This window comes from Cynara cardunculus (genome assembly GCF_001531365.2).
Source record: "Cynara cardunculus var. scolymus isolate 2C chromosome LG 12, CcrdV1, whole genome shotgun sequence".
Lineage (NCBI taxonomy): Eukaryota > Viridiplantae > Streptophyta > Magnoliopsida > Asterales > Asteraceae > Cynara > Cynara cardunculus.
In genome coordinates, this window is record NC_037539.1 from 3,313,697 (window position 1) to 3,326,660 (window position 12,964).

Consider the following 12,964-nt stretch of genomic DNA (forward strand, 5'->3'; position numbering starts at 1 on the left):
CATAGGAATTTTTTTTTAAATATATTAAAATGATAAAAATTATATAACATTTTAATAATATAATTGATTTTAAAATATTTAAAGAATTTTCAACAACTATGATAAAATAAGGATTTTTTTAATGGTTTAAATTTTTTTTTTTTGCTACAAGTATGTTATAACGTATGCTAAAATAAAAACGAAGAAGAGAGAGAATGTAAAATTCTCCAATTTTAAGAAAAAGAATATCTTAGGGGTGTTTTGTTCATGGAATTTGGTGGAATTGGAATGAATTGGAATGTCCAAATTTTTGACCAAATTCCAAATGACATGTTTGGTTCATATAATAGATGTGAAGGAATCCTTCCAATTCCAACAAATTTCTTAATTAATTGATTTCACAATTCTACCGCATATACCACGGATTTCAAATTCCAATCCGACATATTCCTTAGCCCTCATCTATTCATCGAAGTTGTATCTCAATTTGTTCTGTTTTGCTATACTCGATCTCGTTTAAAACTAAGAATGACAACAGGTCAGGTTCGGCCCAGTTATTGGTATCCCCGTCCCAGAAACCGATAACTAAAATCGTCCCTGTGACAACGGGCCAGGTTCGGTTTTCGGTTATCACCATCGGTTTCGGTTTTTTTCTCTGTAATTTTCTCGTTGAATTCTGTGAAAGAAACAAAAAAAAATCCAATTCCGTTAAGAATTTCATTCCAATTCCATCCAACCAAACGCAATCAAAAGACATGGTCAATTTTCATTTCATTCCCTCAAAGTCAAATTCATTTGATGAATTCCAATTCCATCGAATTTCATTCTACGAACCAAACGTCCCCTTAATTTTTCATATCAATAAGAGACATTCAAGTTAAGGGGTGTTGGGATGACTTATTTAAAACAACTCAAGTTTTTTTTTTTTTTTTTTTTTTTTGTGAAACGATTATCAACTTATGTGGTATCAAACCTGACTTCTATAAAAAGTGTATGAATTAGCTTATGACGGTATCAAAACGTAATAAACCGTTTGAATCGACTTATATGTGTAAAAACTCCTAATTACTGGTACTAAACCAATATTAGTATTTCTTTTTCTTTTTTTCCAATCCAAACACTAAAAACTCTTTACTATTGCTATCCCATCGAAATAAGTTGATAAATAATTTAAATAAGCAATTTCGATTAAATATTTTAGAAGGAAAAAAATAACTTTATTATATATAATCCATATCTATACTATATTATAAAACATTTGACAAAACTCTTAAAAACCATTTTTTATGCATAAAGTACTGTTTATTGATTCATATTACTTAAAATTCAAGATTATAAGTAGTTTTGTGTAAGTACAACTTATTAAAGCTTCTTTTTTAAATTTGTGTAACCAACTGCAGATAAACATAATTAAATACAGAATAAACATCCATTTTAAATATAGAAAATCTAAAATATAATTAAGATAATCATTGAGTTCTAAAATAATGTTTAATTATCATCTTTATAAAAAAAAATATTATTAAACCAAAAATAAATTATCTTGTTATTAAATCTAAATTAAATTATAATAAAAAAATAAATTAAAGAAGTTACAAAAAAAAAAAAACTATTAAATAGTTAATTTGATACTCATATCGATTTATTTTTTTCAAATTTTTATGGTAGCTTCAAATCTATATTTCATTCAAAAATAAAAACATTATTGTTTTTTCAAAACCACATAAAATCGTATTATATCCATAGAGACAAATAATTAAAACTAAACATTAAAATGAAAATTTATCTCGCTGCATTACACGAGTATCTTTCCAGTTTATACTATATTATAAAGCATTTGATAAAAACTCTTAAAAATAATTTGTTATACACGAAGTACTGTCTATTGATGTATATTACTTAAAATTTAAAATTACAAGTAAATTTTGTGCATAAGTACAACTTATTAAAGCTCCATACTTGAATTCGTCTAACTAACTGCAGATAAACATAATCAAATATTGGATAAACATCTCATTTTAAATATAAAAAATCTAAAATATAATTCAGGTAATAATTGATAACTAACAGAATACTTAGTTATTATCTTTAGATATTAAACCTAAATTAAATTTCTTTGTTACTAATCTATATTGTATTATAAAACATTTGACAAAAACTCTTAAAAACAATTTTTTATGCACGAAGTACTGTCTATTGATGCATATTACTTAAAAATTAAGATTACAAGTAAATTTTGTGCATAAGTACAACTTATTAAAGCTCAATACTTGAATTCGTCTAACTAACTGCAGATAAACATAATCAAATATTGGATAAACATCTCATTTTAAATATAAAAAATCTAAAATATAATTAAGATAATCATTGATAACTAACAGAATACTTAGTTATTATCTTTATATATTAAACCTAAATTAAATTTCTTTGTTACTAATTTATACTATATTATAAAACATTTGACAAAAACTTTTAAAAACAAATTTTTATGCACGAAGTACTGTCTATTGATGCATATTACTTAAAATTTAAGATTACAAGTAAATTGTACATAAGTGCAACTTATTAAAGCTTCATACTTGAATTCGTCTAACTAACTGCAGATAAACATAATCAAATATTGGATAAACATCTCATTTTAAATATAAAGAATCTAAAATATAATTAAGATAATCATTGATAACTAACAGAATACTTAGTTATTATCTTTATATATTAAACATAAATTAAATTTCTTTGTTACTAAACCTGAGTTAAATTATAATTAAAAAAATTTAATTAAAAAAATTACACCAAAACACAAGAACTTTAAAATATTAATTTAATATTGATATTGATATTTTTTTTCCTTCAAATTTTATATATTTTTAAATTTATATTTTATTCAAAAATAAAAACATAATAATTTTTCAAAACCACATAAAACCAATGTTTGCTTAAAATTTAAGATTACAAATAAATTATGCAAAAGTACAATTTATTAAAGTTCGATGTTTGAATTCGTATAACTAATTGCGAATAAACATAATCAAATAGAAGATAAACATTTTATTTTAAAATATAAAAAATCTAAAATATAATTAGGATAATTATCGAGTTTCTAACAAAATAATTAATTATTATTTTTATAAAAAAATATTATTAAACCAAATATAAACTACTTCCCTAAATTAAATTACAATAAAAAAATTGAATTAAAAAATTACACAAAAAATAAGGAATTTTAAATAGTTAATCTAATACGAATATCGATATATTTTTATTATCCATAAAGTATTGTATATTGATGCATTTACTTAAAATTTAAGATTACAAGTAAATTATGCATGAGTACAACTTATTAAAGCTCGATGTTTGAATTCGTATAACTAACTGCGGATAAACATAATCAAATAGAAGATAAACATCTCACTTTAAAATATAAAAAATCTAATAATATAATTAGAATAATTGTCGAGTTCTAACAAAATAAATAATTATTATCTGTATAATAAAATTATATTATTAAACCAAATATAAATTACTTCGTTATTGTACCTAAATTAAATTATAAAAAAATTGAATTAAAAAATTACACAAAAAATATGAATTTTAAATACTAATATCAATATATTTTCGTCAAATTTTTATGATATCTTCAAACTTATATTTTATTCAAAAATAAAAACATAATCTCTTTTTCAAAATCACATAAGACCATATTATAACATCGATTGAGATAAATAATAAAATGAAATATTGAAATCGAGATATATATCGCTGCATTGCGCGAGTACCCTTGTAGTATATTATAAAACATTTGACAAAAACTCTTAAAAACAATTTTTTATGCATTAAATATTGTTTATTGATGCATATTACTTAAAAGTCAAGATTACAAGTAAATTATGCGTAAGCACAACTTATTAAGCTCTATATTTGTATTCGTGTAACTAACTACAGATAACATAATCAAATGTAAGATAAACATCCATTTTAAATATAGAAAATCTAAAATATATTTAAGATAATCATTAAGTTTTAACAGAATGTTGAATTATTATCTTTATAAAAATTATATTGTTAAAGCAAAAATAGATTACTTTGTTACTAAATCTAATTTAAATTATAATAAAAATTTAAATTAAAAAAGCTACACCAAATAAACGAGAACTATTAAATAGTTAATTTGATATTAATATCGCTTTATTTTTCAAATTTTTATGTTATCTTCAAATATATTTTTCTTTCAAAAAAATATTATTATTTTCTTAAAACTATATACAATTATATTTATATTGATAGAGACGAAAAATAAAAATTAAAAATTAAAATTATGATTATCTCGTTATATTAGGCGAGGACACTTCTGGTTTTAATAATATAATTAATTTTCTTTTGGATTTTTCTTAAGAACTGAGATAAGTAGCGCTGTAAAAACTTGGGGACAAAGCGACGTTAGTGCATAAAGTGGAACCCCGTTGATGGGGTAATAATGGTGGAGAAATCCAAATCCAAATCCGATTCCACGATGCCGTCTTCCAAATTCACAACTCAATTCAATCTTTCCAAATGCACTCTCAATAATGGGAATTCACTAGAAGTCGCCGGTGATACCGAATTGAACTTCTGGCCACCATCTACGGCGGTGGTTGATAGATTGATACTTGAACTGAAAGCTAAGGATGGCGATACGGAAGCGAATTGGGAGAAGATAATGGTCGATTTCAAGAAAGAGCTTGATGCGGAGGAACAATTCAAACCGCCGTTGTTGGTTTCTGATGTAATCAATAATAGCGGTGGTGGTGATGATGGAATGGAGAAGGGAGTTAGCGCTAGGGCAAAGTTCTCAGTTCCGCTTTCACGTCGGGAGATGGAGAAGGACTTCGAGGACATGGGGGAGCGGCGGCTGCCTCGGAAGCCGAAGAAGCGGCCTAAATCCCTACAAAATCAATTGGATGTAAGTATTTTCTCATCATATTTCAGAGTCAATACTCTTCGAAAGCAAAATCATTATGAGTTTGATACGAATTAATGTTCCAATTCGCGTTTCTTCCACTTATATAGCAGTTTATCGAATTCAATCTAGCATGTAACAATCAATTTTTCTCGAGAAGTTGAGAATTCGGGTCAATTTTCAGTTGTGGGGTAGTTAAGATTTAGCCCTTTTGAGATCATAGTTAAAGTTGTAGCTCCTTTCTTTTGGAACACAGATAACCATAAACTTTCTCTGTGCCTTCTATCATAATTATATAATATCACGCACACTTGAGTTATTGATTTTTCATTGTGAAGAAGCTACAAACCATCATTCTAAATGTTCAGACGCAATTTTAGACTAAAAGTGCCAATCACCATAGGTTTAATTAAGTGTTCATAATTTGTCCAAATAGTTGATTCTTGCAAAGTACTATGATCTTTTTAGGGTGTGTTTGCGTAAACAGTTAGTTTGTGACAAAAAGAGACTGTGTGATGTTTCAGAAAGTCAATTACATTCTGGATGGAAGGAGATGGTTGTTGAACATCTTCCTTGGCCCCTTCCATTGTACTGAAAAATGGTAGGGGAATAGGAATGACTGTTGGAATAGACCAGTGGAGTCCCTAGGGAAAGTACTAACAGGCCTAAGTAATCTTATGCAAATATGGTTGAAACAAGTTGGTAAATAAGATTTAAACTGTTTTTTTCTTTCTGTAAATGGAAATATTTGCAGAACTTCATAACAAACATACATGCTTCATCCATTGACAATTGCTAACGTTTCCTACGAGTCTCATGAAAATTGCTACAATTTTTTATTTTGCAAAGTTTGAGTTATCTTTTTGCTGATAGTCTTGAAGGGTGCTAAGGACACACAACTAATAGTCAAACACTTCAACTAACACTAGAGCTATCGACCTTTCCATCCAGTTTTCTTGGCGTTTTCATGGAATCAAACTATCGTTCTTGCAAAATGCAAAATGCTAAGTGAATGATGTTGGCAAATTCCAGAAAAGTGTAAATGAAATAAAAAAAAACTCATCATGCTTGGTGCCTTCTGTCTAAAATCGCTTATTTCTTCAAAGCATAGTGGTTTTCAAATTTTGTGTTTCTACAAGAACTTTGTAAGGAAAAGCAAGTACAATGATTCAACTATTCAGTGACTCAAACCATGTGCCTAGTCACATGTTGCACTTCCATGGGATATAGAGAGTGATTATGGTTGAATTAGTTTGAGAACCTACCAACTCACTGAGTGGGTTGGAATTTTCTGTACGAGTATTGCCAATATCTAATAACTTTTGTTCCTATAAAACTTTCGCAGACTCTATTTCCAGGCTTGTGGTTAACCGAGATAAATGCAGACCTTTATAGAGTTTCTGATACTAAAAAGGTACGTCACTCTTCATTATAGAACGAATTGAAGAAACGGTAGTTTTTGGGAACGTTTAACAAGATATTTGAGATCTAAAAGCAAAATAATTCAAATTTCAAGCCGTTGGAATTCAAGTTTCCATTACATTTGTAATACTAATATTTGAAATTCAGTTTGTATCTTAATTTTGTTCTCTTATTTTCTTTCCTTCAAAGCAGAGATAGCGAATGCAATAGTGCCCTGGAAATTTGAAGGATTTTTCTCTCTAATTGTTGACAATTGCGAAATATAGTGGTATAGTTCAGTATAACTGGGAAACATCAGATGTAAGTATCTTTTAGCACTAGGCAGCTAAATTTTCTTGTTTATACTTTAGAATCATACTTCTATATGCCATCTCTTTTCTTATATTCACAGAAGGCGTCTATACTAGATGGAATAGATGTCAATTGCACTTACCATATATCTTGCATTCTATCTTATTTTCTTCTCATGTTCCAAAACTGGTCAAAATCACAGAACTTCAAAGTTCTGACACCACTTCACGCCTCAGAAAATGCTGTTCTTACAGATTTAAGGGTGCTTTGGCATCTTCTTAACCCAAAAGGCCTGAGGAGAGCGAATGTTTCTTTTTTAAAGTCTATTTACAGGAACAGATCAACTGGAGACAAATTGTGGGCTGTAGCTCATAGATTGTTGTAGATTTCTAACCTGAATTGCTTGTAGGCTTCACTTTCCTCTGCTCTGTCTTCAAATGTCTACCCGTTATTTATCCTCTGTTGCTGAGGTTGCATATATACTCGTCGTTATAATCTTGAATGCTGAGAATACTGAGATACGCGCTTCGATACTATGATATTTATTCCTTTTTTCTTGGTTATCAGTAATTACTTTCTTGAATTCAAGCATTTCCTAAACGTACTTGGGCTCTAAGCAATGGATGTTCACTCAAATGGTTGTTTCAAATTAGTGTTTTCAACCAAGGATGGCTGTAGTTCATTCTGAATTCTAGGACCCTGTGTCTCACTGAAACTATGCAGAATACTAAAATTTAAGTTACGAAGATTGAGAGAATATGCGAATTTAATAGCAAGTTGAAAAAGTTTTCTACTTCTTTAGCACCTAAAACATATACTACACAAAACTAGACTATCACTCACTATGTCTACTTATTTAGAAAAGGCTCATATGCCCCTGGATATCTGGTGACAAAATCATGAACATGCATTGCTGTTAATTGTTATAGCATAAAACCTGGAAAACCACCATCTCCAATATCGTTCTTTGTTTTACACAAATGATTTCATAGAATTCCCAGATTAGAATGTTCGGTTAAGAGCATTCTTTTGTTTTAAAGTATATAATATTTATATACGGCAAATGCAACAAATAAACTCAAACACCCTCCTCAACTTTGGTGAGATTCTGAACCCCTGACCTCCTTGGAGGCCAAAGGCTACGATACTGCGAGGCTAAAGGCCCTTTGGTAGGGGTTAAGAGCATTCTTGTAATATGCTAAAAAGATTTGGCCTATCATCTCTTATATCTTAACATCATTACTTCCTTCCAAAACTCTTTTGCAGTTTATAGGAGCATAAAAATGGAAACTTTGGTGTGTCCCTCCAACAATCCTCCCTACAGGCTACATGTACAGCGATGCTATGGTCGATTTTCAGGAGTGTGCCAAGAGGGAAATAGTCAGACAGACGTAGTCTTTTTTAGATTTGTGTTCATCGATTCCCGGTAAACTTTCATAAATTTCTTGTGATTCTTTCGATAGACTTGAACCGATGTCTTATAACTTGTAGATATTAAAATTGCTATTTGAGGAACCATATGATTCAATTCAAATGTGAAGATTCATTAAATTCTGGGAACTTTGGTTATGTGGTTGCTTGGGATTCTTGGATTGGTGATGAAGTGGTACAAATTACGAAAACAGTATTTGTGGCCATAAGGGGATTTTTATTCCTCATTGGATTTTAACCTGAGATCTCCAGGTACTTTTGATCTTTGGAGTCAAGTTCAAACCAATCAGACACCACCCTTGTGGTTACTAGGGTGAATGTTAGGTATGTGTACATTGTGATCCCACCTACAAGTAAGATTAAAAGGTTGTTTGGTTAGTTTTCTATTAAGCTTGTATGAATAAAACTGTCTTTGTCGATTGTATAGATTTATAATGTTTTTGTTTGAGAGAATTTTTTTTTTCCATAGATGGATAGAGCGTGTTTTTTAAATGGGAGTGACTGGTTTGGAAAAAAAAAAAAAAACTTGACTTCCTGCATAAAACTTCTTTCTAAAAGCTTATTAAATAAACCATTTTTTATATTCACTATCAGATAATCGATGTATAACTGGCCGAATAAGATGTGAACCTCATACTCCCATTAATCTCAAAAAGTTGTTATCAAATTGGTCTTAAGATACACTGCAAATATTTGATTTTGGTTAAGGGTTAAATTTTATTAAGAATTGGGTTGTTTTGAAATAGTTAAAAAGAGTTGTTTAATAGTATGAATTTGATGGAATTGTTATTGGCTTTGATGTTTGAAAACATATTTAGTTATCACTGGTGGTCTCTGAACACTATAGACGGACCTAGAGGGGTGGTTAGGTGGCACGTGCCACCGTATTGTTCCTCCGTGGTAAGGTAAAAAATTAGTTTCGTGAAAGGTGCAACCATTTTATTCTAAAAAGTGCAACTGTTTTATATGGTGCCACAATATCCAAAAATCATTGGGTCCGTCTCATCTATGTGGCGTCGAGGTGTTTTAGATAAGTACCTTAATCATTAATTTATGTAAACCATAGGGACTAAATTTTCATTTAACTCAAGATCATAATTAAATACAAGGTTTGATAAAATTTTAAAAATATTTCGACAAATTGCAATATTAGACCCGAAACGACGCTAAAAAGATAATGATTTGAAAAATAAAGGAGATATTTATAAAAAAGAACATAATCACTTTTATAAAAAGTAATATTTCAAATTTTTGGGTTATTTTAATATTTTAAAATGATGTAATTAAGAAATTATGAATAAAAAAATAAAAGAATTAATATCGTGCAACTAACAGAGTCAAATTATTTACAAAAAAAAAAAATTCATCCTTACATATATTTTTAATTAATAAATCAACTAATTTTTAAAAATAGGTTATTTGTATCATTTTAACGCATAAAATATTACATATCACGATAGTTGCCAGTTACATGCATCAAAATCGATACATAAAAACAATAATATAAAAAATAATGGTAAAAAAACAATTATATAAAAAATAATACAAGAATTAAACATTTATTTACCAAAACATTTATTCTTTAAAAAAAATAAAGAGAAAAACATTTTTATGTTTTATTTGGTTTCATTTTTACATTGTATTCAATAATGATAAAAAAAAAAGAATTAAACATTTATTTACCAAAACATTTATTCTTTAAAAAAAATAAAGAGAAAAACATTTTTATGTTTTATTTGGTTTCATTTTTACATTGTATTCAATAATGATAAAAAAAAAAGAATTAAACATTTATTTATATATATAATGATTAAAAAAGTAATAAAAGAGAAAAAGATAATATATACTATTTTATAAACCAGATTTAAGAAAAATCTTAAAAACAAATTGAATGCATAAGATACTACCTTTTGATACACAAAGTTTTAAAAGTCTTAATTACAATATTAATAGCTTAAGTTACAACTCCATTGATGCATGAAGTCTTCCAATACAACTCAAATGCAGGGCTCTTTAAATCCCCAAAGACTTATTTCCCCAAAGATAATTTGCAGCAACTCTTTCTTCCAAGATGACGATACAGATTCAGGCGACTATTCATACTCTCGAGATGTACGCTCTTTATTTATGGTTATGCTCCTCGCCTATTGCTCCTCTCGACGAAGACACAAATCAGGTAACAGGGTTTCTTTTCCTAAATATTTTCCAAAATCGGTCGATATCCATCAAAGAGGAGTTGAAATGTTTTAGAAATCTCTCAAAACACTCTCTTCTACGTAAGCAACTGCGTTGATTTCAAAGGATTAGCCGAAAATCTATCTAATAAGCTCCGTTTTCACGATTTCGAAGAACATACATGGAGGTGCAAGGTATGCTTATTGATTCTTAATCTTAATCATCCATGTCGGATTTTCTTAAAACAAAACCCTAGGTTTAATTTCGACAAATGTTCATATTGTTTTGTTGTTGAAGGACTTTGAAAAAGCAGCCAGATTGCAAATAAGTTGTGTGGTGGGAACTGGAGTAACACTATAAACAATCCTCTTCGGCTCTTTGGTTGATGAAAGTTAACCTAATGTACTACTTGGCCATTGAGTTTCAAACACTACTTTGATGAAAGAAACAAGCATGAACTTGAATATTTTAGGAAGTTTTGCTGATTTATGTGGTCTTGCATGTTATGATAGATGTGTATGTGGTACAACGATGGATTTTATGATGTACTTTCATTTATTGTTATATGTTGTAATGAATCACTTGTGATTAACGACGGACTCCATGTTATGTCAGATGTCCATTTAGTATTTGTGATTTATGTGAGCTTGCATGTTCTGTTAGATGTGTATTTGGTAAATCCATGGTTTGCCTGTCATGTCATAGGGAGGGTGTGTTCATAAGTGGTTCTTGCATGTAGAAAGAGAAAGAGGAAGGTAAAAGGTGACGAGGAAAAGCAAGTGAACACAATGCCACTGGTGTAAGGACATAATCAGAAGAAATTCTCCAGCACCAGTCCTTCACATTTGCATGTCGAGCCAACATGAGTGCAGTTATGATTGTTTCAAATGTACTTCCTGTCTCTTATATATTATTGCAATGCTTGTATTCGCAACGTGGAAGAGATTCTCACCCTGCAAATTAGCTCAGACAAAAATACACCAGTGGCATTGTGTGTTTACAGAAATTGAGCTCTGTTGTTTCGATAGCCAAAAGATATATCCAGTAAGGGGTATTAGATTTGTTAGATCGACTTCTCGGGTACATGTTGTGATTTTGCATTAAGTCTGTTGTTTTTGTTTTTGGCATGGTACATGTGATTATGCATTAAGATATATTGTTCTCTGTTTAGGATGTTGTTTCCATCTATTATTTAAAATAGAAGATCTGTGTGTAAATTACCGCCGTTAGCATTGTTGAAGGTTTACCACATGTCTTATGTAGGTTAATAGAGCGGGCACGATGTTAGGGTGAAAATGGAAGCTCTGATGCATTTGTAGAGCTTGGGATTTCAAGATTATGACAAATTGAGAAAAGTCACAGGTATCTAGGAAAATAAATTAGAAAAATGCTAATTATTTAATAGTTAGTATATTTAATTTTCGATGTAGCTTTACTTTCATTATCTTATCTGTACTTATGTTAACCAGTTAACCACTAGGCCAACGAAATGCTAAAATTAACCAGTTCTATGTATCGTTCACCTTAGATGGGAAACACAAATTTTCAACATGGAGGATTCTAACGCTTATATCTGGAACTGGAACCAACCTTCGGTTCATCAACAAAAGATGGTTTGGTCGTTCAAGTGCTTCTCGACCGACACCTCAGTTGTGTTACCTTGGTCTGTTTTGAAAGTTAGTACTAGACGGTTTGGATTCTATAGTTTATAGTGGCATGTACGATAGACGAAATTCTGCATAGAAGGTGTTCTTCATTATAGAATCCAAAATGTAGCCATGGATGTAGGTTGAACATCTTCTCGTGTTATGGATTGTGATAGAGTCAATACAGTTTTGTTCTGAGTTGAGTTGTGGGTAAATCTTCTTCTATGCCTATCATTATTTCTATGTAATTGTTCTTATTTAAACAGCTTATGATTAATGAAAATTTATAGTTTTCATTCTCTCCAATTTATTGTCTCTTTTAACATAATTAGATTATATTGGATTGGTGTTGTAATTAGATTATAGTTTGTTTTATTTGATTTGCATTATCATACAATTTTTTATTGATGTTGTAATTGGAAGTTTGGAACCATAACTTTTATTTATTGAAAAAGTATTAAGTTGTAAAAACTAATTGGAAATCCTATCTTCATAACGTCTTAAAGTCTATTAAAAAAAAACCCACCAAGCTTCAAATTCATTTATATTTTCACTTCAGTCGCATTGCACGAGTACACAACTAGTTAATTAATGAATTATATTAATTAAATTGTAGTACAAATATTTAAATAACAAAAAAAATTCAAATGATTCTAATACAGTTATATAACACAATAATAATAATATATAATAACAATAATATATTACTATTATTATTATATTATTTAATTAATTTTGATATTTTATATTTTTAATGAAGATTGATCAATTTTTAAAACATTTAACACCTCTATTAAGAAGGTGCAATTAATATTCTCTAAATTAAATTTAAATAAAAAGGACAAACACAAAAAAAATAAAATAATAAAAAAGTAATCATAGGGGAGTGCCAATGGCAACTCCAAATAAGGGGTGTTGAATGCCTTGGGAAATGTAATTGATGTAAGCCCATCATATGTTAATGTCAAATAATAATATATTATGTTTTATTATTATATATATACATACATACATACATACACACACACACACACATATATATATATATCCATTGTATATTATTATGATTTTTTAAGTTATATTA

General features: G+C 29.0%; 1 protein-coding gene across 5 annotated transcripts; it reads left to right on the forward strand.

Annotated features, from left to right (window-relative positions):
• Window positions 1-4,427: 4,427 nt before the first annotated feature.
• On the forward strand, window positions 4,428-8,173 carry LOC112523038. Of its 5 annotated transcripts, none has more exons than XR_003070234.1 (4): window positions 4,428-4,918; window positions 6,261-6,329; window positions 6,527-6,637; window positions 7,895-8,173. XR_003070234.1 is itself a non-coding variant. In XM_025132468.1 (3 exons), exons 1-3 carry the CDS (start codon window positions 4,454-4,456, stop codon window positions 7,907-7,909), a joined length of 549 nt encoding a protein of 182 aa, XP_024988236.1. In that variant the 5' UTR covers window positions 4,428-4,453; the 3' UTR covers window positions 7,910-8,173. The 5 variants fall into 5 exon arrangements, 3 of the variants coding, with proteins under 3 accessions (XP_024988236.1, XP_024988238.1, XP_024988235.1); XR_003070235.1 differs by having other exon boundaries at window positions 6,530-6,637; XM_025132468.1 differs by lacking the exon at window positions 6,527-6,637.
• Window positions 8,174-12,964: the final 4,791 nt, after the last annotated feature.